Genomic DNA, 26,043 nt, shown 5'->3' on the forward strand with positions numbered 1-26,043 from the left:
CCCATCTCGTACACCCAGCCCAGAAAACCAGATTGCTGTCCTTTGGAAGGGCCGGGAGGGAGAGTGGGAAGTGAGCAGGTAACAGTTTTGGGGTGCAGATGGTTATCTACAGGCTTGTGAATGGAGTACGTATATAATGAATAACCTCTGTACCCCCAAAGTGACAAAGGAGTTCTACTCATTGATCTTAGGGCTTGTCTCTCTCTCTTTATATTTGCCCCTAATACTTACTGCCGCTTCAGTCTGAAACAGACCCCTTCCTGGAGCAGTATCAGAATTATTTTGTACTGTTCCCAAAGTCACTCAGCTAGTCCAAGGGCAAGTCTCAGACTCCCAGGCAGAACACAGAGAACTATTAGAGGATTTCAAATCAGAGAAAATAGATTTAAATGACATACTCCTGTGTGACCCTGGAAAATTCCCTCAATGACTGCTTTCTTGTCTATAAAAATGAGGGAGTGAGACTAAATGACTTCTAAAGTTCCTTCTAGTCCTGGGAGCCTAGGATCCTGGAGAAGCAACCAGAGGGTAGTGAAAAAAACACTGGCCTAGACTCAGAGGAACAAGGCTACACTTTCCTGTGTAGTCTGGGCAAGTTGGTTCCTCTCACCCTCCGTCCATCACATGTAAAATGCACCCAAGTGCAGAAGAAGGGGGTAGAGATGGACTCAATAATCTCTAAGGATTCTTCCAGCAGATCTCTGCCCTATCTCTGTGGTAAGAGAACCAGGAGAACCTGGGAAGGGGCGGGGGGAGGGGAGGAGTGATGTCCTGGAAAAAAGAAAGCAAAAGGAAGAAGTCCATGGTGAAAAGTAGCAGATGTTACCAAGAGATCAGCGAGAAAAGATTTGGAAATTAGGAGGTCAGTGATACCCTTAGAGAAGGAGAGCAGGTAAGACAAAAGACAGATTGAGGGAAAGTAAGGAGAGAATAAGTATGGAGTGAAAGGAAATATATGATGTGAACATCTCCAGTGCCTGTGGGGGAGTGAGCCTGACATAGCTTGGTTATTTCTAATCTTCCTTTTCCTGGAATTCTATCAGAGAGTTTCTAGCACAATTTCAATTCTGCCTGGGGTATTAACTATGAGAGGCCCCTCTGAGTTGATTGTCCTTTCCTTTATATCCCCTAAGCTTCTCTGGGACACACTGCATAGAGCCTTGTAGTCTGGAAGATCTGAGTTCAAATTCAGCCTGAGACACTTACTAGCTGAGTTTTCCTAGATAAGTCATTTAACTTAAGTTTACCTCAACTTCCTCAACTGTAAAATGAGAATAATAATAATAATACCTCCCTCCCAGGGCTATTGTAAGGATTAGGTTAAGTATTTGTAAAGCATTTAGCACAATGCTTTGTACCTAATAGACACCTAAGAAATGCCTGTTCCCTTACCTTCTCCTTCTTCTTCATCGAAGAGAATGATCTGTGTTTGGCTGAGTGTGACTACATGGATAAAATTCAGTCTCTGGTGACATGTACTGCCTTCCCTAGTTACTGTGGCTGAGTCCCTTGCTTCAGTTTTCTCACTTGTAGAATGGAGAAAAATTCCCTGGTCAGAGGAGAAATGAATTATTGTCTTTAAATCTCTTTGAGCCCTACACATGAATCTCTGCAAAGCAAAGAGCTGCTGCTGTTGATATCATTATTCTCCTGCACCTTTAGAGGGAAGGGGACTAGTGGACTAATGTTTTCTGATTTAAAAAAAAATAAGTGAATGGATTTTGCATACTATGTAGCTAATGAGCTGTCTTTAATTCCTAGACAAAATCTAGAATGTAACATTAAAAAGATCATTAGTGAATGTCCAGAAAATTAAATGGTGGACATCTAGAAATGGGAGTGATGACCAAAATGAGCCAACATGGCTTCATCTAGAGCAGATAATGTCAAATTAGTCTCATTTCCTTTATTGATAGGGTTACTAGACTAGCACATCAACAAGGAATTCTAAGAGCAGAATGATATAAGCATTTATTAAGCACTTACTGTGTGTCAGGTTCTGTGGAGGGAGGGGCAGGATTAGGGCTATATTACCAACTTGAAATTTTTTTCTTTCCCCACAGCAGGCAAAAAAAAAGCTATGACAATGTCTCCATCAGATGATTTTGAGGTCCTAGTGAGAGGGCTGAACAGTTGGAATTTCCCCAGTGACCCTATTCCTTGTGAGCTGTTGCTGGTTGGTGAAGCTGCCTTCCCAGTACTGGTGAATAAGAATGGCCAGGTCCTCATCGCTGCCTCCCATTATGGCCAGGGCCGAATGGTAGTCATGTCCCATGAAGGCTACCTGCAAGACAGCATGTTGGCTCAGTTCCTTTGCAATGCTGTGAGCTGGCTCAACCGCAACCCAGGAGCTACTGTTGGAGTGCACACATCTGTGGAACCTCTCACTGGCATTCTCTGTGACTCTGGGATGGACGTGAAGACCATGGATGGCCTTGAGGACTCCCTAGGAGTTTACTGCATCAATGCCTATGATAGCACCTTGGCCAAAGAGATGATTCAGTTTGTGAAAAATGGTGGGGGCTTACTCATTGGAGGCCAAGCTTGGTATTGGGCAAGTGAACCTGGACATGACAAGGTTCTGTCCAACTTCCCTGGGAACCAGGTGACCAGTGTAGCTGGTGTATACTTCACAGATACCTATGGAGATACAGATTTCCTCAAGGTCTCTAAGAAAGTACCTAAAATTCCACTTACAGTCAGGTGAGTATCAGGGGTATAGTAAGGATTTATTAAGAATAGACATAGTCCCCTTAATGAAACAGAAATAGAACTATACATTTTGAGAAGAGTAAGTCTCATTTGTATTGTCAGGTGACAGGAATGCTATGGACAGACAGAACTATTGAAAATCCATCATCAGTAGTTTATATTTGGTTAGAGGAAGAACCATGGGATTATTACCATATGAACATCAGTGTCCATTTTGGAAAAGGGAACAGAGAAGTACTGAATAGAGAGATAAATAAGGACACAGTAATTCTGTTCATGATAAATTTAAGTCACTAGGCCCAGATGAACTTTACATCTAGGTACTGAAAATGCCAGCAAATATGATTACTGAGCTATTGACAAGGATCTTTGAATAAAAGATTGGGGAGACCAGGAAGGAGCTCTGTAGGGCATAAGGACTAATGTTATTGTGACATTCAGAAAAGGGAAGAGTATCAAGTTTACATACTATATAGGCCAGTGAGCTTGATTTGAATTCCTAGCCAAATTCTATGCTATTTTATTTACAGGATGGCTAGTATATGTTCACAAAGTTAAATGGTGAGTATCTAGACATGGTATTGATGACTTTAAAGACTTAGTATGGCTTCATCAAGAATAGATTATGACAGATCAACCTTATTTCCTTTATTGATAGGATAAATAAACTGTAAATCAACAAGGTATTCTAGGAGCAGATGGAATAAGCATTTATTAAAGTTCTAGGCACTTTAAGTGCCAGATAGATATTATTTCATTTAATGCTGTGAAGACAGAAACCCAGGGAGGTAAGTGCTATTATTATCCCTTTTTTATAGATGATAAAACTGAGGCAGATAGAGGTTTAGTGACTTGCCCAGGGTCACACAGCTACCAAGTATCAGAAGCTGGATTTCAATTTAGGTCTTCCTTTTCTACGCACAATATCAATACTTGATCCACCACTTCTTAGGTGCATCTAAGGATAGAATAGATATAGTCATTAGCAAAACCATTTCATAAATGTTGTGCTCTGGTGCTCTCCTTGTAGATAAGACCAAAAGGTGTGGGTTCAGAACTGGTCCAAATTGTCAGATCAGAAGAGTAGTGATTAATGATTTCTTGTTAAAACGAGTTTTCTGGTTGTCGTGTTCTATAGATCTATGCCTACCTGTGTGGTATTCAACATTTAATCAGGGCCTTGTATAGAAGCATAGAAGGCATGCATGTCAAAATCAGGATCCAAAGACTTATCAACAAGCTATAATATAGGGCTGAATCTAAAAGATGAAAATTATTCTAGATAAATGTTAAGTCTTTTACCTGGGATCAAAAAAATCAATTTTAAAAAATGCAGAATGACACAGATTTGTCTAGATAGCTCTTCATCAAAAGATCTTTTAGGTTTTTAGTGGGTTGCAAGCTCAATGAGTCAATAGTGATATAGCAACCAAAAAAAAATCTATCTTAGGCTTCATTAAGACATGCTTAGACTTCATAACAATGAAGTATTACAGTATTATGCTCCTTTTTTGTTCTGATGTGGTCACTTCCTCTAGGTATTATGTGATTCCAGAAATTGTTCTCTGAAGGTCAAGGCAGACGTTTGGCCCGTTAGTCTGACCCTGACAAGGTGCTGACTTTCCCGAGAAGCAGGCAATGGACATAGCTAGAATCTTCTTCACAAATACAAACAGGTTTACAGGCCTCCTCACAGTTTCTGAGAAGAACCCACAGGAAAGGTGCCCAAGTCAGAGGATCATACTGACCTAAGAAATGATGTTCACTGCTACAAAGAGTGAGTTGGAGCTGAGATGCTAGAAACTAAGGGGCCAAAGGGTGAGGGTGCTGTCACAAACAATTATCATTCCCAGCGTTTGGATGCCAGAATTGTTTATCAGGCAGTTAAGTGTTACAGCTGAGCAAATGCTGACTTAGAGTCAGAAAGACCTGAGTTCAAATAGAGGGAAATTAATATTAATGCTGTGTCATTTTATTATTAATATTAATCTGTAATACACCCTTTTCTGGCAAACACTCCATCTTTTAGACTAGATCTGGGGTGGGGAACTTGCAGTCTGGAGGTCACATATGGCCCTCTACAGCCTCAAGTGAGGCCCTTTGACTGAATTCAAACTTCACAGAACAAATCCCCTTAGTAAAAGGATTCGTTCTGTAAAACTTGGACTCAGTCAAAAGCCAACACCCAAGGACCTAGAAGGCCGCTGGTGGTCTCCAGACCACAGGTTCCCCACCCCAGTCCTAGGTCAAGAGACCTTTCCCAAACTGGCTGAGGAATATAATTACCCCAGCCCCCAAGACAGCTACCTGGACGGAGAATCTTGTTTTTTTCTTTTTTAACCCTGTAAACACAAGCCAGTCTGAGCTAGGTTTTCACCCAGGGACATGGTACTCTGTCCTTTCTTTTCCTTTCATCACAGATGGGGGTGACCTGGCCTGCCCGGGAGCAGACCAAGCCAGTGAAGACCTGTTAGGGATGGCATATGTTTTTCTGGCCAACAATTGCTGGAGGTAACTGTCTGTCATGAAACACTCAGCATTCATTGAGGGTCAGAGAAGGGCATGATCAGCCACATCTGACGGCCAACTGTAGCAGCAAGCACCCCAAGCGTCCTCAGGGTTTGCAGCTACCACAGGTTCTTGGATCTGCTTTGCTAAAGGAAAGCAACTCAAAATGGGTTAACAAGCTTACTTTAATCAGTCAGACGTAAATCGTTTACCTTGTTCAGGAGAAAAGGTCAGCACCCTGAACCTCAAAGTATATAGGCATAATTATCAAGACAGAAACATCAAGTAGACAGATTTCCAAACTGTCCAACCATTACATCCATACCCAGTCAACATCTGGGTTTCCACGTTCTGGGTTTTTCAAAGCCGGGGGACTCTCAACAACGGCTTCCCAGAATCCAGATCAGATCACAGAACACTTCTCAAAGTGAGTCCCAAAAACAAAGCTACACATCAGGGCTTATATAGCCTTCTCCTGGCTCAGAGAATGTAACAACCTTATTGACTCACTGGCCAATCAAGAAGTATCTACTGAAAAACAAGCCTCCCCCACCCCAGGCATCAGGTGCACATTAGCCTAGGGGCAGGGAAGATCTTTAAAATTTACATTCTTATTACACCAACCTACCACCAGTCAGGTTCAGGGGAGGTCCCAATGACATACTGTCAGAAGGAAGACACCTGGATTTAAATCCTCAGACATTTATTGGATCTGTCACTCCTGGCAAGTCATTTATCCTCTGTCTGCCTCAGTTTCCTCATCTATAATATTGGGTGTGGGAATCTGATGTCAGAATGGGCCTTTCCTAAAGTATTTTTTAGTACTGGGAGGAAGGAACAGTGTTATTCAGAAGCAGAAGAATGGATTAAATCAAATTAACATTTATTTTTGTCTATGATTTTAATTCTAGAAGGACTGGTTATACCTGTACTGCTCTTTTAATTTTTTTTGCAGCTAAAAGGCAGTCAGAAAAGAGGTTGGCTGGTACTTTATTTATAATTAGTCATTTTCCCCCCTAAGGCAATCCTGTGACACACCCTCATTTCTTTAAAATTCTAAATTGAGATGATCCCTACTGACTTTACCTTAATTACATCTTAGCTTGGTGTCTCTAGGCAGTTTTCTGTTAACACTAGTTTCATCACTAAATCATGCAAGTTTTGTTTAAAAAAAAATATGCATCTGATTGGAAGCTCACTTCTGTGTTGATTCTGTAGCAGGGAGTGGGGTGACATTTTCTTGATCTTGTGTCCAAATCCATTTTCTTGTTATTTTCCTAAAAGGGTCATATCCTGTCAACCTAACCTGTTTTTCCACTCTAAAATTCCCTAATCCCAAGTAAATCTCACCATCCAAACCAACTGTCACTACTCCCCAGTTGAGCAATGCTACAAGTTGGAATCATGCTTATTGGGTCCACTGCAAATATATGCTATTAGAATTAACTAAGTGCACTGAAATGATGGCGCTTTGTCAGGGCCTAGCCCCCTGGAGCCCTTACTGCTGCCTGAATCCTGTTGTATTCATTAAGCAGGTAGTGAAAAATAATAGTCATACATTTAGAGCTGGAAGGGCCCTCCAGAAGTCATCTAGCTCAGCCCCTTCATTTTGCAGATGAGGCAACTGGGACCCAAGATAGTTAAGTGATTTGCAAAGACCTCAAGCAGAGTAAGTAACAGAGTCAGGATTGAAACCACATCTCCTGACTTCAAATCCAGTACCCTTCCCACTGTGCCAAAATGCTTTGCAAGGCCTAACTCCAGACTTTTACTTCCCAACCTCTTACTGTCTGAAAAGGATCTCCCCCATGGTGGTGAGTTTTCCCTGATTTGACCTACCAGCCTTTGATCACTTCTTACTCCTATGGATGCTCTGTCCTTATGCCCTTATTTTGTGCTTTATAAGCATATAACACCTAATACCAGGAATTAATTCTGGGAAAATGTCATTTTACTTGAAACAGCATTACAGGGGTTATTTATTTCCATATTAATGCTATAAATGAAAGCTACTTGGCTGGGCTGCTCATACATGGACTTTAAAAGCTCAAAATGTGTCATTTTAGGGATTTGAGACAATTACAGGTTTAGACTGGGCTGGGTAGGACTGGGTAGGACTGACTAGGTTGACCTGAGGTGTAGAGACATGATCCTTCAAGCCTTAAGACAGACTTCTGCTCACTATCGTGGGTGGCAACTAGTAAAATGGGCAGAAAAAAACAACAGTGTTTGGGGGGAGGTATTGGCTGGCTGAAGGATGAGAAAAATATTTCGTTGGCATCCTAAAATTGATGGAAAAAAGGAGATTGATTCTTTTCCTCCCAGAAAGTCTCTGATCACATCTAGTATCAGATCTTGTAACAAACAATAACCACTGTTGTCTGTAACTGAGGAATTTACAATTCATTCCCTCAGAACAGAAGCCTGGAAACCTTTTTAGCTCTGGCACAACATGTGAAAAAAGGGAGGATGGTTTATTAGAGCTAGAACCTGGGGTTCTGGAGCCAAAGTGTCCTTAGCCCTTTTTCTACAGACTAAAGGAGCAAGGCAAGCAGACACTGACATGGAAATTGTAGAAGCTGAATGAAAAATTTAATAATCTCAAGATTTTTTCTTCTTCTTGTTCTTTTTTCCTTGGATCCAAGAAGCAACTAATTGTAGTGATTAACTTACTGCTTCTTTATTTGTGGTTGGAGCGGTTATAGAGAGGCAAAGCTTTCCTAACTGAACTCTCGATAAAAAGTATTTAGCAACTCTAAGATATTTGATAATCCAAGAGAAAGAAATAAACATTTATTAATTGCCTAATGTATGCCATACACTGTGCTAAATGCTTTACAAATATTATCACATGTGGTACTTACAACAGCCCTTGGAAGTAAACACTTTTTATTCCCATCTTACAAATGAGAACACTGAGGTAGACAGACAGAGGTTAAGTGACTTGCCCAGAGTCATTCAACTAGGAAGTAGGTGAGGCTAGATTGGAATGCACATCTTCCTGACTCTAAACCCAGTGCTTTATCCATCTATACAAACAAAATGTAAGGAGAACATTCTATACTACACTGTGGACTTCACTGATACTGTCAGTTTTCCAGGACCCAGGCCGATCCCTTATTCTCATTCCATGCCTAAATTCCCTGCTCCCAAGAAGTCTGAAACTGGAGGATCTCTTGAGGTCTGGAGTTCTGAGCTTCAATAGAAATAAAGCCAATCTTGTATTCACACTATCACACATCAGTATGGGGAGACCTTGGGAACAGGGGACCCCCAAATTTGTTAAGAAAAGAAAAAGTAGCCCAGGTTGTAAACAGAGAACAGTTAAAAGCTGCCATACCAATCAGTGTTGAGATTGTGCCTGTGAGTAGTCATTGCCCTTCCAGTCTAGACAAAATACCCCATCTCAGAAAGGATTCTTCCCTCTTTTTAAAAAATCTTTGATGGTCTCTGAATCCCAATTTGTAGTATGGAGGAGTCAGCCTGCCCTCTTGCTCCCTAGGCTTGGTTTGCCTCCTGCATTCAGAAGCCTATCACATGGTCCCTAGTTACATTTTCTCATTCTTCTGCCACTGACATGATATATGGAGACTATAGAATCATAAGTTTAGAACTAAAAGTTAAATTAGCTTCTAACCTAAGTTGTTCTTCTGAGGACAAGTTTCTTGCTCAACACCAAACAACTTTTAAATAACAGAGTTGGGAGTCAGACTTGGGTTCTCTGATTAGATGGTCTGTGTTCTTTCCTCCAGATAGTGCTATGAAAGGTCTAGAACTTCAATTTCCTGAGCAATCTAGCCTAGGCTCAATCTCTTATTTAGTGTGGGGCTAAGCTGTATTTTGTGTACTACAAAAGCAGTTAATCCCTGCCCTCGAAGAACCCAAAGCTAGTTGGTATTTTTTTCTTATGGGTTACTATTGCCAAAAAATTCACCCCCTAGTGGTCAATCTTTCTGACTAATGTTATTGGCTGTATATGCAGCTGCATGTCATGATACAGGTACCATACATTCTTCAAATCCTTCATTTTCCCAGTGAGGATATATTGTTATGATAATAGTAGGTAAGTGGTACTATGGAAGGAGCACCAGTCATTTGGTCTCAAACACTTACTAGCTGTGTGTGCCTGGGCAAGTCCTTCACCCTGTTCACCTCAGTTTCCTTATCTGTAAATTGAGCCAGAGAAGGAAATGGCAAATGGTTCTAGTATCTTTGCCAAGAAAACCCCAAATGGGGTCACAAAAAGTTAGACATAACTGAAATATCTGAACAGCAAAACTGACATGTAGAATTCTGTTAAAAGTATTATGTATTGATCACTTTATCTAAAATATTCTTCCTCTTAAGGAGAAGCATGATAATCTTGTAGACAGAAGTCTAGATGTGAAATCAGAAAGACCCAGATTCAAATCCTACCTCACACTTACAAGCTATGTGTCCTTGCGTCTCTCCGAGTCAGTTTCTTTATAAAAAGGGATAAAAATAGGACCTATCTCACAGGGTTGTTGTGTGATTAAATAAGGAAATATATGTAAAATGCTATGTGAATATCACCTATTATTAGGAGACTTCTAAATGATCTACACTTCTTTGGCTTCTTTCATTTTTTAGTTTCTAGTCACATTTTCCAAAATAGTTTCTCCCATCTTTTCCTGTCTACCCATTTACATTAAATTCACTATGTAGTGCTATAAAAATAATGTCAGGAATGCTAAGGCCCCAATGAGCTGAGACCAGAAAGCAAAACTAAGCGCAATAAAAATGTTTGGTTTTAGCTGTTAAAAGAAAAAAGGGGGTCAGAAGAAGGGTTAAGAGCTTTGCTTGTAGTTGATAGGACGATGACGCCAATTATCAAAAAGATGCCAGAGCTGCTCCATCGTTGGTATGTTTCTGTTTTATCTGCCAATGACTATGGAAATGACAGAACAGAAATAATTAACAGGGAAATGGTTAAAGTAAGAGGTTCATCAATACCTAGTTGTCCTTGGTGAATTCAAGTCACCTGACCCAGATGAATTCCATCTTTGAATACTGAATGAACTGGCAGAGGTGATTATTAATCTGTTGTTAGAGATATCTGAAAGATTGTGGAAAACAGGAGTAATACCACAAGATTAAAGGATAAATAAAACATGGTGATTTAAATAAAAGAAAAGAAAAGAGTCTTCAAACTCTGACTTTGATTCCAGGGAAAATTCTAGAATGAATCATTAAAGACGTGCTTGTTGAACATCTTTAAAGGGAGGTTGATTACAAGGAGCCAGTGTGGTTTCATTTAGAACACTCCGGTCCAGACTATGACATTATCTTCATTTTTTTGCCAGAATTACTAAGTTAGTAGATGTAGAGAATGCACTGATAGAGTTTACTTTGATTTTAACAAAGCTTTTGATAAAATATTTCATAATTTTCTTGTGGAAAAGATACAATAACATGAATTCAGAACTAGTTAGCATATCTGGACTCAAAGAATAATTGGTAATGGTTCAACATCACTGAGGAAGGAGGCATCCAATGGAGTACTTCTTGGTCCTATATTCCAAGAACTATTTCTAACAATGACTAATAAAACTAAGTATAAACTATATAAACTAATAAAACTAAAGATACAACAAAATTAACATATTGGACAATGAAGTTTGGATATGAAAAGATCTCAGTAGACTGAATATAATAAGATGAAATTAAATAAGGATGAATATAAAGATTTACACCTGTGTACCAAGGATCAACTTCACACGTTTAAGAAACAGGAGACATGATTGGACAGCAGTTCAAAAAAATGTCTGGAAATTATAGTGGATTGTAAACTCAATTTTTAGTCAGCAATGCAGTATGATGCCCATAAAAACCAATGTCATGTCAGTCCATATTAAGAGGTACATAGCTTTCATGAATAGAGTGGTCCTATTTGTACTTTAGTTCACCAGGCATTATTTGAAGTATGATGTTAAGTCCTGGGCATTCATAAACTGAGATGTGTTCAGTGGAGAGAAACCAGGATAATTTAGGACCTTGGATGCATGTCATATGAGGATAGGCTAAAGGGACAGGATATGTTTATCCTATAGGAGACAAGATGTGGGAAGACATGATAGTTGCATTCAAGTATTTGAAGGGTTCTTATTGGGCCCTGATTGATTCTCTTTGCCCCAGGAGCAAAGAGTGGAAATTATAGAGAGGCAAATTTCAATTTTATTTCAGGAAAAAGCTTTTGAAAAAAGCAATGTACCGGGGCGGCCAGGTAGCACAGCGAGTAAAAGCACCGGATCCAGTGTTGAGAAGACCTAGAGATCGAATCCCGGGCTCACACACTTAGCATCCATCCAGAAACACCTGGCCGTGTAACCTTGAGCAAGTTACTTAACCCCAATTGCTTAGGGGCAGCCAGGTGGCTCAGCGAGTAAGAGCACCGGCTCCAGTGTCAGGATGACCTGGATCAAATCCGGGCTCAGATACTCAGCACCACACCCAGAAATAACTGGCCGTGTAACCTTGAGCAAGTTACTTAACCCCGATTGCTTAAAAAAAAAAAAAAAAGAAATGTACTGCCTTGAAAAGTGGTGAGTCCCCCTTGTAGAAGCACTTAAGAAGAATCAGGATGACCATTTGTCAAATATGTTATACTTCCTTTTACTTCCTTTCCTGTACATGAGCTATACTACATGACCACTGAGATAAATTCCAACTGTCACAATTCTATTACTTCTGACTCACTTTGGTGGATTTTATCAAATTCCTCAGAATTTTTCTGCCTTTTAAACTTTCTGTTGACACATAAGCTATCACTTAGGCAGCTTTACAGCTATAATGCAAGAGACAGGTTAGTATAGGGGACAGACCACTGAACTTGGTGTGAGAAGATGTAGGTTAGGAATCTACCTTAGATACTTACTAACTTTGTAATGTTGGGTAACATTATCTGATCCCATGGTTTCCTTTTCTACCAAATTTCTAAGATTCCTGCTAATTCTTTTTTTTTAGAGCAATTGGGGTTAAGTAACTTGCTCAAGGTTACACGGCCAGTTATTTCTGGGTGTGGTGCTAAGTATCTGAGCCAGGATTCGATCCGATCCCCAGGTCATCCCAACACTGGGGCTGGCCGGTGCTCTTACTCGCTGAGCCACCTGGCTGCCCCTAAGCAATTGGGGTTAAGTAACTTGCTCAAGGTTACACGTTACACAGCCAGGTGTTTCTGGATGGGTGCTAAATGTCTGAGCCTGGATTCGATCCTCAGGTCATCCCGACACTGGGGCCGGTGCTCTTACTCACTGTGCTACCTGGCCGCCCGATTCCTGCTAATTCTAAATGTATCATGCTATGAACTATCCCTATACTGATTTACTTCCTTATGCTCATCCTCGACTGAGCAATATGAGATGGCCAAATGTCCCATGAAATGTTTCTTATTGACTTTGGACATGAACCAAACTGCTCTAATTGCCTTCTCTAAGAAGAAACTGAGAGTTGCCCACCCATTTATATTAAACCTTTTAAGTGGTTTTTTTTTTTTGCTTTTATTAATAGTAAGAATTGTAATATCGATATGCTTCATTTTTTCTGGTAAATATTAACTTTGTTAGTGAACAATATCACACATTAGGAGAATAAACATTTAGATGAATAACTATTTATTAAGATAGCCTAAGGACAATATGATTTCTCATCGATCATGTCCTCTTTAATACAGCTGTTCCACCTGTACAGAAGCAGATGAGGGCCACAAAGGCTTGAGCACTGCTTTGTAATTTGATCTAGTTCATGAACAAAAACAAATCATCACTTTGTGACCAACTGAGCTGCTCCTTGCTTAGTGGACTAATATTTGGATCAATGAAAGAGTCTTTCAGGCTTAATAGAACCTTATAGAACCTCTTCTATACTGACATAGTTAAGAACATAGTCACTTCCATGACAGAATGAAGAACTTCTATGGAAGGATTAAATGAAACACTTTTAAAAAATACTAATCCTTGCTTTGCCCATTTCTCTAAAATAAAAAAATGAATGAAAATAATATCTATAGTTCAATATTATTAGCTCTTAAAAATGATAAAAAAAGAATGGTTTCAAGTAACCTGGGAAGACTTGAATATGCTGGTGCAGAAAGAAGTGGACAGATTCTATGAAGTCCAAAGGAGGGTGATGTAACAGTAATGGAATTTAAAGATCCCCATGTATTGGCTTCATTTTCAGATTGATTGTGTTAAAAACCAGAGCTTGGGAATCCCACTTGTGGGATGGACTTGCTGACATGAAAAGAGAGGGCTGAACTGGGAGGAGCTGGTGATGTAAATTTTAGAGAGGCACAAGCAGAGAGAGAGGCAGAAGAATTTTTTTTTGGAAGCAGAGAGACAGAGAGGATTGCTGAGGGCCAATTCAAACTGCCCAGGACTTTTGAGAGCTGCCACCCAGAGCTGCCAAGGACTGAGGAGACGTGGCTGTTATGCTGGTACTTTGTTTGTCTGTTTTGATGTTGTTTTGCCAGATTCATCCACTGGTGAAGGATAGTCCTGTTGTTGCAAAGGTCCTGGAACCTTGCTGCTGGTTCAGGGGTCCAGAGAATGTTCTGCAAACAGAGAATGAATGGCATCCTCTGGTGAAGGACAGTACTATTGTTGCAGAGGTCCTGGAACCTTGCTGTTGGTTCAGAAGGCCTGAAAAAGGATTTTCTTGTTGTATGTTTACAGAAATCCTGGAAGAGGGTTTTGCTAATGTTTTCAGGGGTCCTAGGACTGTTCTGCAGACAAAGAATCAATTAAAGATGACACTGGCAATGTATCTTGTGGCCTTGCTAAGCTTTGTCTCCCCAGGAACAAAGATTTCTGAGAACTTGCCTCAGGTCAAGATGAAGAAAAAACCTCTCTTTGGGTATTAAATTCTGTGCTTAAGCTTGTTGTAACTCTGAAGTAGATGGCCTATTCAGTTGTGATCCAAGGGTGGGAAACTTTTGACTTTTTTGTGCTCTGTGACTGACCAAATGAATGTACTTTGCTTATGATTGGAAACTAATCTCCATTTGAGAAGAGGGGCTTTGTGATTGACTAAATGAATGTAATGTCCAGGGGTGGAGTAGTACTTGGAAATTATTGAGTTACACTTGGTGAATGCTGTATTTTGAATTATGCTCATTTTTATTTTCTCTGTTCTTAATTTGTCACTGAATAAAATGGAGAATAGCTATGCTGGTATTTTGAACCTTGGGAAGTTGCCTTTTGCTTGGCATTACAGATGACCAGGATGAAGAAAACACAGGAAAACATTCCACATGCTTTTAAGTTAAAGGAGCTAAGAAAGTTTGGTACAGAGAAGCAGTAGGGGCAACATGATAGCTTGATAGTTGTTTTCAGGTAACTGAAGGAATCTGTCTGTTTTCTTAGCCCCAAAGGACAAAGCTAGGAACAATGGTAGAAATTATATGGAATAAGATTTCAATTCATCGTAAGGAAACCTATCTTATTTCTATACAAATACTATTATTTTTATTATTATCATCATCATTATTTTATGTGGGTACATAATACATTGAGTTTCTTCACATGTTATACGAAGTATATCACACTGTCTGGCTGGATGCATGACATCCTACTTGTCACCCCAGAAAACATCACTTGCTAGCCTGGTCCCTATCCAGATAGCTTTGCTCCTTCAGTGTGCAATTCTGTATGCAAGTCAGTAGTGGTAGCCCTCTGTCACTTTTGCACCCCCAATCTCTGTAACCATCATGGGTGGGTCACTAAAGGGAGCCTATCATAATAGTTGGCACTGCCCAGAAATGCAATGGTCTGTTTCAGGGCATGGTGAGTTCAAGCAGTGGTTGGATGATCTCTTTTGATTATAGAGGGATTCATGCTTCTGGTGGGGCTGGTATTAGATCAGTTTTGAGGTTGTTTGCATCTCTCAGAGTCGATGATTGCATCTGGGTAAGCCCCTGCATATAATGGGCGCAGGAAATATGGGTCATGTAGAATAACTAACTACTGTGATTTTGCAGGAATATTTCCATCTCCCTTGTTCCACATCATTCCTTCAATCACTAATTGGAACAAATGGTTCATTTTCAGGTTTGGGGAGGACCTCTCTCAGGACCAACAGCAGCTCCTGGATGGCATAACAGAACTGGATATCAATACTGGTGGAGTGCCTTCTCAGCTTCTGGTTCATGGAGCCTTGGCCTTCCCTCTTGGGCTAGACTCTTCACTTGATTGCTTCCTGGCAGCTGCTCACTATGGCCGGGGCAGAGTGGTGCTTGCTGCTCATGAGGCCATGCTCTGTGCCCCCAAGCTGGGTCCTTTTCTCTGCAATGCTATTACCTGGCTGGCAGGGGGACAAACAGGCAGAATTGGGGTTAACCCTAATCTTAAAAAACTGTGTTCCCTGGTATCTGAAAAAGGCCTGGAATGCAGCCTAGAATCCCATCTGACTACTGGATTAAGTGTTTACTGCTGTTCAGCCTACAGTGACCAAGAGGCCAGGCAACTGCATGAGTTTGTGGCAGAGGGTGGAGGGTTACTGATTGGGGGCCAAGCCTGGTGGTGGGCCTCCCAGAATCCTGGCAAGGCTGCTGTGGCTGATTATCCTGGGAACCACATCCTCAACCCCTTTGGCCTTAGCATTCTAGGTTGCAGTCTAAAACGCGGTCAGTTTCCTGTCTTTGTGCCTGGTAAAGGGATCTATCACTTCCGCTCAGCATTGTCTCAGTTCCAGGAGGAAGTAAAAGGAAGCAAGTTCTTGGCAGAATGCTGGCAGTCAAAGCTAAGGAAGGACTGTGGGGCCTTCCTGAAGATTCCTGCAGAAGGAATCCCTGCCTATGCCTCCCTACATAGATTTTTGAGGAAAGTGCTCAAACAAACTGGTCTCCCAAATGTCAGTGAAGATCATCCTGTGCACAGCAATTCTTGTGAGGCCACCCTGCTCTGTGTGGCCACTGAGCTGGCTCAAAGTGGGACTGATTGTTTTTCTCTAGTCCACAGAGCTAGTAATGGGACTTGCCCTTCCCAACTGTATTCCCTAGGACCCCCTGTCACCATGGAAATCAATGGTACCAGTCCAGGTAAAGACGGAGGATGAGGGCCAATGGATAGTTGGGAAAGAATGGGCTGGTTTAATCAGTAGGACAGTATAGGACTTCAGTTGCCATGAGAGCCTGTCCCTTTAAGGTGATGGGGCTTGAATTATTGGGAGTAGCTAGAGGGTAAGCAAGTAGGGAAAGGGTTGGGCAATCTGAGGTTTAAAGAGAGGATAACAAGTCTCTTGGAGGAGGTGTGAAAATTCTAGAAGGAAATATTGAGCTCTGGAAAGGGGATATAAGAGCTCTGGGGGATGATATCCATGATTTAGGAAGGAATGTGAGGACTATAGGAGGGTACTGGGGTGATATAGCAGATGTGGGTAAGGTAAGGAGAATGAGGGGATCAGGGCAGAAGAATTCCATCCATTATTATGTCTCTCTTAAGATGTTACTGTATGGGTGAGCACTGGGCTCTACCTCCCTGAAGGCTTTACTGCAAATATCGTGATGCCATGTGCTGCCACTACTGGCCTCCAGGTAATTCCCCTGTGCCTGCCCATTGCTTCTCCTATATTTTGTAAATCCTTATATGGCTGCTGCCATCACATTTTTCCTGTTCTTTTTGTTTTGTGCTGTCATTTTAAATTTTTTTCATTGATAAGCATTTGGTTTTTTCCCAAAGCTCATTCCCTAATTGAAAAAAAAAAAGTAAAGGAAACCATGGTATTACATATGCATAATCAAGCAAAACAAATTCCCATATTGACCATGTCCAAAAATGTATATGGAGTTCTGTATATTAAGCTCATCTATCAGGAGGTGAGCAGTGTTTTTCCTCGTTGGTCCTCTTAGGATCATGGTCTGTAGCATTGGTCAGAGTTCTCAAGTTTTGCAAAGTTGTTTTTCTTCATAATATTTTTGTTATCTAAATTGTTCTGATTCTTCTAACTTCACCCTATCAGTTTCTACAAGTATACCCAGTTTTCTCTGAAACCATCCATTTTGTCAGTCAGTATACATTTAAGTGCCTTCTATGTGCTAAGAACTTTACTAAGTGCTCATCTCTTAGAGCAAAATAATATTCCATTAAATTCATAAACCACCATTTGTTTAGCTGTTCCACAGTAGATGGGCACTCCCCATTGGCTTCTAGTCTTTTGTTATGGTTAAAAGAGCTGATATAAATATTTTTGTACCTATGGGTTTTTTCTTCTTTCTTTGATTTTTTTTTGGGGGGTGAAGGCTGTGTATCAGTATAGGTAGGTCAAAGGATATGTACAGTTTAATTGCTTTTTAGGCATAGTTCAAAATCTCAGAATGGCTGCACCAATGGATAGCTCCACATTACAGTACATTACTGAGACTATTTTCCCACAGCCCCTCCAACAACCTATACCTATAATTAACCTCTACCTTTCTCTTTTATCCCATTCCCCTGCTAGGGATACTTCTAAGCAAAATGATCTAGTCTCTGGACCAGATTCTCTCCTACGACATAGTATATCTTAAACAGCAAGGAATCCAGAGAGTGTGGGGGCTGGCGGGTTTTATCCAACAGCAGCAGATGATCAGAAGGGTCCATACTTTATTTTAGTTCCCCCCAACCTCCTTCTGGTGTGAATGCCTCTCTCTTCAATGTAAAGAGTTTCCTTCTGTCAAAGAGCTACGAGGTTTAGTCACACTGGATTCCTGTTCTATGCAGGATATGTTCTCTAACAGACAGCGAGGAACAATGTGTATGTTTCATCTCCTAATGTCGTCATTGAAGGTTGGAGTTATAATCAGAACATCCTATTTTTCCTTAACAGCTCATTATGGATCTGTCACCCATGATTTTGTAAATCCTTATTGAGACGATATAATTGTTCTACATGTATGAGCCCTTTGAAGTATTGAGTCACTACCTACCAAATGCCTATAATTCAAGGACATTTTGCATGAAAGACACTGATAAGTGATCTAGCACATACCTTCCAGTAGTTGCTAACTGTGCTCATGACTCACCTTTCCCAGGTACAAATTGGCTGCCACTCTGATGATCTCAATGGGGCCAAGAAGCTTTGCCGAGCACCTGTGGTGATTCACAGATGCTGCCTGGACAGACCAGAGCTGTCAGTCTCCTCCCTCTGGGGGGGCCTCATCTATGTACTTGTGCCCAAGGGCAGTAACCTGGGTCCTGTGTCAATCACCATCACTGGAGCTGTGCCTGCTCCTTACTTCAAGCTGGGTGAGTAAAGGTTCCATGAAGGCTAAGCCCAAGGGAAGCTAGAAAAAGGGTGAAGTAATTATAAACTAGATTATAAAGGAGGAAAATAATATGTAGCTTGGATTGGTAAAGAGGAAGAAAATGTATTTGGTGGGATAAGGAAGAGATGACTTATTTTAAGGCTGAGGGTGGGGTATCAGGGAACTTCCTGTGTCCATGGAGAATTCAGAGGAGCATGAGGAAAGGTGATGCAGGATTGGGCTTTTGTTTGCAGAAATGGAGATAGGATGCATACCAAAGGTGAGAGTAGAAGAAAAAGACACTGAATTTAGAATCGAAAGACTTGAATTCAAATCTCTGCTACTTACTAGCTCTGTGAAATTGAAAATTTTACGTTAGCTTTCCCATCAGTAAAATGAAAGTTATGTTAGATCCACAAACTTATTATTATTTTTTAAAGCAACTGGGGTTAAGTAACTTGCTCAAGGTTACATAGCCAGTTATGTCTGGGTGTGGTGCTAAGTATCTGAGCCTAGATTCGATCCCCAGGTCATCCCAACACTGGGGCCGGTGATCTTACTCGCTGTGCTACCTGGCCACCCCCACAAACTTATTTTTAAAGAATTATTTTGATAATCCCTTTTCATCAAATTGGTTTCCTTTCTAATTTTATGTATTTTATTTTGTGTATTTAAAAATTAAGGAGTCTGTAAGCTCTACCAGATTCCCAAAAGAACTCATGACACAAAAAATTTAAAAATCTTTGTAGGACCTTTAAAGTTTCTTCTAACTGTTACTATCCCACTGAAATCAAAATTTCAACCTTCAGCCTTAGGAAGCAGAAAAATGAAAGAGTACTTAAAATGATAAACTGTCCAGAAAAAAGGAGGTGATAGACACACTGTACCTCATGTCATATATTGGGTTTTTCCTAAAACTGTAATCAGAGTTACATTTTAGGATACACATTAATGAGTTACACCATAGACAGGAAGTGACCTGGCATGGTAGGATTACTAGAGGGTATGTCATATGGGGGTTAATTTAAGGAACTTCAAGTATATAACCTGGAAAAAAGAAGTCTTGCAGGGATATGCAGTTTTCCAATATTTGAAAGGCTGTTATGTAGAATTGGGATGATTTGTGGTCTATTTGGGTTCAGGAAACAAAATTATGAATAGCAGCATAATTTACAGTGACAAATTTGAAAAAAAAATCATAACAATTAGATTTGCCCCGAAGTGAAATGGATTGTCCTAGGAGATAGCAAATTACCCAAAGGAGAAAGTCTTCAAAGAGAGACAGGATAACCACTTATCAGGAACGGAGAGAAGGAAATTCCTGTTCCTGTTCAGGTATTAGCTGGATTAGATGGTCTCTGAGATTCTGTGACAAGCCCATTAACCCCACAATTTCTGTCCAAAGGGGAGACATCTCTGGAGGAGTGGAAGAGATCCATCCGCCACTACCCAGTGCCATGGGGGGAGCTGGCAACAGACAATATCATCCTCACGGTGCCATCTGAACATCTTCAAGACCTGGAAGACCCAGAGCCTTTGCTTCATCTCTGGGATGAGATGATGGAAGCTGTGGCCAGACTTGCATCAATAAGCTTCCCTTTTGCTCGACCTGAGAGGATCGTGGCTGATGTACAGATCTCAGCTGGTGGGTGTTCTGAAAATTGGGATGGGAGATGCTTTGTGCAGGTGATAAATAAGTACAAAGCTCCCATATATTATTTATTCATCATCTTCTCTATTCAGGGCATTACATATGATGCATGATAGTACAAGTTAGCAGGAGCTTATAAGTTAGTTAGGAAAATAACAGAAAAACTATAGTGAAATTTCGAAAGGAATACGGAAATTAAACAAAACATTCATTCCTTCATTCAGTCACTCACTCATTCATCTTAGCTTATTCAGTAAGCATTTATTGTGTGCCTCTGTGTGAGGCACAAGAGTTTTCATAAAGTCCTGCCGGAGAAAATAAATGCTGTGATTTCAAAGGAGGGGCTTCAGTATGTAGTGGACTGATTTAGGAGCCTTCAATGGAGTGTGGAGGAAATGAGCTGGGCCTTGAAAAATCCATACAAGTCAGGTAGAGAGAAGTGTAGGCGAGTCAAGAAATCAGTAAACATTTTTTTTACTTAAATAAAATCCTTTTAATAATTTTTTTAAAGATACACTGATTAACAGTGTTGCAGTTCATCCTAAACCATCTTGTCTTTCATTACCAAATGAAAATTACCTTCTTATATATATTTTAAAGTGCACTCAGTTTTTTTTATCCCTTCACAATATATACTATGCTGAATTTTTCAATGAAAAAAATTCCACAAATGTTCACAAATATCTAGTATAACTAAGGTAACTTTGCTAGAGATAACAGAGGAGTCTTTAAATATTCTAGATCCATGATCTTATACTCCAACATGTTTAAGTTTCTAATGCACCACTATTTATACTAATACATCTTCAGTAAGCATATTATTATTGTTACTATTATTATTATTATTCCTGAGTACCAGGCACTGTTCTAACATAAAAGGAAAGGCAAAAGACAATCCCTCCTCTCAAGAACCACAAACACTAATAAGGAAAAATAGCTTGTAAACAACCAAGTATGAAAATGATCTACACAATATAATTGGAAGTAATTTCAAAGAAAAGCACTAGATTAAGGTATTAATCACTGATTGAAGAGGCCTGGATCAGCAGCAAAGGCTGTATAAATGGGAAAGAAAAATAATCTTTCTTCACTTTAGGAGAATTCACAATTTAATTGAAGTTGGCCATAAGAAAGGGCAAATCACCTACACTGTTCCTATCTTCCCAAGCTGTAGCTGGGATATACTAATTTGTAAAAATGTATAAAATAATAGTTAGTAGTATTTATATAATGCTTACTATGTTCCCAACACTGTGCTAAGTGCTTTATAAATATTATTTCATTTTATCCTAACATCATCCCCAGGAAGAAGGTGCTTTTATTTATCCTTAATTGTATAATTGAGGAAACTGAGGCAAACAGATATTAAATGACTTTCCCAAGGTCACATAGCTAGTAAGTGTCTGGGGTTGAATTTGAACACAGGTATTCCTGACTCCAGTCCCAAAACTCTATTCACCATACATCTGAGCTGCTACAAGAAGGAAAAAAAAAACTTAACCCAATACATGGATCATTATGGTGCCAGTGTACAACTCCAAAATCGACAGAATGTTAGAGGTACATACAAACAATAGAACTCTTATGTGAGAGATATGAAGTTGGGGCTAGACAAATGAGGGGAAATGGGAAAACTGTTTTCTTCCCTGTTTTGTCTAAGTAAAGAGAAACCATCTATTCTCATATAGGTTTGGAAATGTTGGGGATGAGAGAATATAGGGGAGAGATGCATTATGAGAATAACCTAGGGATGGCAGATTGGGCTCTCTCACATAGAAATCTCTGCCTTCTCTTCCTTCCTCCACTCCCCAGGCTGGATGCATTCCGGATACCCCGTCATGTGCCACAAGAAGTCAGCAAAGGAAATAGTCAATGAGAAGCAAATAAGATCTAATGGCCTCTGGGGCCCCATCCATGAGCTAGGCCACAACCAGCAACGCCAGGGCTGGGAGTTCCCCCCCCACACAACTGAGGCTACCTGCAACTTGTGGTCTGTCTATGTACATGAGATGGTGTTAGGCATTCCCCGGAGCCGGGCCCACCCTGCACTGGCTCCCTCAAATAGGGAGGCCAGGGTACAAGAATACCTGAGAAAAGGAGCCCCCCTAAAAGAATGGAGTGTTTGGACAGCCCTGGAGACTTATCTGCAGGTACTGGAAAGGAACTGGGGGAGAAGGGAAGAATAGTCCTCCTCCTCTTCCTCCTCCTCTTCCTCCTCCTCTTCCTCCTCCTCTTCCTCCTCCTCTTCCTCCTCCTCTTCCTTCTTCTCTTCCTTCTCCTCTTCCTTCTCGTCCTCTTCCTCCTCCTCTAGCATTTATACAATGCCTCAAGGTGTACAAAGTACCTTTTATAGATTTTTTCATTTGGTCCTCACAATGACCCTGTAAGGTAAGTGCTATTATTATCCACATTTTACAGGTGAGGAAACTGAGGCTGAGAGAGTTCGTGTTTTGCCTAAGGTATCCATCCATATCAGGTTATGGAATCCTATCTGAATCCTCATGATGCTAGATATCCTATGGCTGCTTCTCTGTGCCTTACTTGTATAGCTGTAAAATGGGAGTGATAGCCCCATCCCTATGTATCCTGTAGTGAGAAGGTGAAGATAAATGAGGGGGGAGATGAAAAGTATTTGCCAAAGTTTCTTTTAAGGGTCTCCACAGAAGAAAATATTCTAATTTATCTCACCCAGATAAATGCTCTCTTGACTAATCAAAATTACAAAGATCCTATTTAATATTACCATAAAGCATTCTCCATAGGTCTAGTCACAAAGGGTGACCTCTCTTGTACCATAATTATGGCATTATTATTGGTATTACTATGGTATTATCTTATATGGTATCAATGTGTCATAATTTGACTGAGGTCTGATTTCCACTAGAGTGATTAAGCATTCATGAAAGCAGGCATTTACCCAAGGTGGATAGTAGAGAATAAGACTGATTGATCATGTCTAAATGGATGTTTGGTGGAGGAGAAGAGGGAATCCTGTTCAAATGGTAGGAATGTGGCTAATATTCAAGAAGGAGACTCGTACTGCAGTAAGGTAGAGTCATTGATACTCATTTGCTGGGTTGTCTCTAGAAATTCAAACCCTTCACTCTGCCCCCTTTTCTCTTTCTCCTCTCTCAGCTGCAGGAGGCCTTTGGCTGGGAGCCTTTCACCCAACTCTTCACTCAGTACCAGACCTTATCTGGGGTGCCCAATGACAATGCTGGCAAAATGAACCTGTGGGGGAAACAGTTCTCTCACCAAGTGCAGAGGAATCTGACTCCATTCTTCCAGACCTGGGGCTGGCCTATCGAGGAAGAAGTAGCCGCTTCCTTAGCCTGCCTACCTGAATGGCAAGAGAACCCCATGAATGTCTACCTTCTCATGACGAATTAAGGGATGCCCAGCAGGCCCAGTGTGTCTGGGCAGGATATGTCTCCATCTCCAAAACTCAGTTTATAGATTGAGTGGCAAATGCTCTGAGTCAGCCCCAATCATTCAGCAAATATTTATCATCTTTAATGTTACACTATAGTTGGTGTGAGGGAATAGAGTCATCATGAGTGTACCACCTATCTGAAAGGGAAAACATGAAAAACCACATGGATATAACAATGAAGATATTTCTTCCTCTTCTGTCTCCAAAAGGGGCCTCAAAACCTCCCACAAAGTGGCACCAAGTATTCTTTCCCTGGTGAACTGGTTTTGATTTGAATATGCTATTATTCATCAATATAGTATAATGGTGATAGCACTGGGTTTGGGGTCAGGACTTTGTTTTGAATCCTATCTTTGCCATGTAGCACTTGTGTAACATTGGGCAAGTTGTTTAATCTCTTCTGGTTCCAGTATCCCTATCTTTCAAATGAGAGAATTGGACATGATGACCTCTAAGGTGCCTTTGTCTCTAAATCTAAGTTCTTATGAAAGTCCTTCCAGATTCTGAAATATCACAACCCTGAGACAAGTTCAACTTGTCTTTTTAGGAATCCAAAAATATTTTGTCTGAGCTTTTATTTTTGATCCAGTATTCTAAATATCTGGATATGGTACCAGACTGAGACATAAATTTATCATAATAATCAGCAGGCCCTTAACTAACTGGTTGTCATAGCTAGTTCATCTTCAACTTCTGATAGCGCCTGTAGTATCCAAAAAGCCTTACTGAAGTTTTAAACTTTTGAAAACTTAAGCTCCATTAAGACTTTGGGGATACCCTGCATAATCTTAGGGAGCCAGAGTGACATGTCATATCTCTTATGGTCAAACCTACTTTTTAGGTGACAGTACCTTTTTTAAGTTTTTGAGATGCAGTTTCAGAAAGATCCAGTCCATTCAATACTATATTCAATTATATTTTAAAGGAAGGATTCTGAAATATTTAAGTTATAGGAAAAGGACTGTAAAATCACAAGTTGCAATAACAAAATATATTATGGTTTGCTCCCATCAATTCATTCCATCTGCCAATATCCTTTGCATGAAGAAAGCAGTGGTAGAGATTGCATTGATAGAACCTGAGAAAACTAAATTAAAAGGTTTCATCTCTGTGGCTTGATCACCTCAATAAACATTTATGTGCCTACTATGTGGCGGGCATTGTGATAAGCTCTGGGGATAAAAAAGAGGCAAGAAACAGACCCTGTTTTCAAGGAGTTCACAACCTAGTGTATGTGTGTGTCACATACACTCACACACACACACAAGATAAATAGGAAATAAATTGAGGGGTTGAGAAATGCTTCCTATAAAAGATGGGATTTTAGTTGGGACTTAAAAGAAACCAGGCAAAGAATTGGAAATTGAAGGGACATCCATCAACTGGGGAATGGTTGAATAAGTAGCAGTATATGAATGCAATGAAATGCTATTGTTCCATAAGAAATGATGAGCAGGCAGATTTCAGAAAAACGCAGAAATACATGGAACTGGTGCTGAGTGAAGTGAACAGAACCAGGAAAACATGGTATACAGTAACAGTAACATTGTGTGATGACCAACTTTGATAGATTTAACTCTTCTCAGCAATGCAATGATGATCTAAGACAATTCCGAAGGAGTCATGATAGAAAATGCTATCCACATACAGAGAGAACTATGGAGTCTAAATGCAGATTAAAGCATACTATTATACCATTTTCTTTTTCTTTTTGGTGTTTTGTTTTTTTTTCTTCGTGGTTTTTCTCTTTTTTTCTGATTCTTTTTTCACAACATAACTGTTGGGGAAATATATTTAATACATATTATACAATACAGTATCTTAGAATACTAACTTTGCTATGTAGTATCTGTGTGTCCCTGGACAAGTCATTGAACCTCTTACATTTAACTTTACTCATCTGTAAAATGAGGGAATTGGATCTCTAATGTTCTTTTTTTCTTTCTGAATTCTGAGTCTATATGGCCCTGCTGTGATCCTTATTTCTTCTGATTTCTTCTGGTTTCATTTCTGGGACTGCTTTGGGGCTTCTATGCCATTGCTCCTTATTAGGGTATGAGTTGTTGCTATAGTCCTAAGCCTCATGTTCTGAAATCATGTGAGACCTGAAAGGGACCTTCAAGAAAATCTAGCCCAATTCTCCTCACTTTAGAGATGAGGAAACTGAGACCTCAAGAAGCTAAATGTCTTGCTCCAAATGATACTACTTGATAATAGCAGAGCTAGGGTTAGAACCCTGGCCATCTGGCTCTCTTAACATATATTTTAGTAACTTACTTCTAGAGCAGGTCCCACTATTTCATGAAAAGCATATTAATTAACAGTGGCATTTTATCATCAAGGCAGCACAAAATCTTTTGAAACCCTTTTTGGGGGAGAGTATTTTCCGTGGTCTTAGGGCTCCCTCTTGTGGCCCTGGTCTCAGAAGAAATGTCTCATTCCCAGTCCTGTTTTCTCTACTTCCAGTAAACTGTTGTATGCATGGAGGCAACTCTTAAATGA

General features: G+C 40.2%; 1 protein-coding gene across 1 annotated transcript; it reads left to right on the forward strand.

Moving 5' to 3' along the window:
- The first annotated feature begins 87 nt into the window (after positions 1 to 87).
- On the forward strand, positions 88 to 25,240 carry LOC138155358 (TRPM8 channel-associated factor 2-like). The gene is made up of 8 exons (XM_069080604.1): positions 88 to 717; positions 2,064 to 2,703; positions 15,285 to 16,273; positions 16,677 to 16,768; positions 18,245 to 18,458; positions 19,863 to 20,102; positions 21,921 to 22,258; positions 23,244 to 25,240. Exons 1-8 carry the CDS (start codon positions 663 to 665, stop codon positions 23,496 to 23,498), a joined length of 2,823 nt encoding a protein of 940 aa, XP_068936705.1. The 5' UTR covers positions 88 to 662; the 3' UTR covers positions 23,499 to 25,240.
- The last annotated feature ends 803 nt before the right edge of the window (positions 25,241 to 26,043 follow it).

Source organism: Petaurus breviceps, unplaced genomic scaffold, assembly GCF_028583685.1.
Source record: "Petaurus breviceps papuanus isolate PSGF00001 unplaced genomic scaffold, PetGlider_PUasm1.0 110, whole genome shotgun sequence".
In the NCBI taxonomy this organism is placed as follows: domain Eukaryota; kingdom Metazoa; phylum Chordata; class Mammalia; order Diprotodontia; family Petauridae; genus Petaurus; species Petaurus breviceps.

What these genes read in the sequence shown, in the direction of transcription:
- LOC138155358 (XM_069080604.1), top strand. Translation starts at nt 663, where the DNA reads ATGGACTCAATAATCTCTAAGGATTCTTCCAGCAGATCTCTGCCCTAT. An exon ending in TGCTCCTTACTTCAAGCTGG is followed by an intron (nt 18,459 to 19,862) that starts GTGAGTAAAGGT and finishes TTCTGTCCAAAG; the next exon opens with GGGAGACATCTCTGGAGGAG. An exon ending in TGATGTACAGATCTCAGCTG is followed by an intron (nt 20,103 to 21,920) that starts GTGGGTGTTCTG and finishes TCCACTCCCCAG; the next exon opens with GCTGGATGCATTCCGGATAC.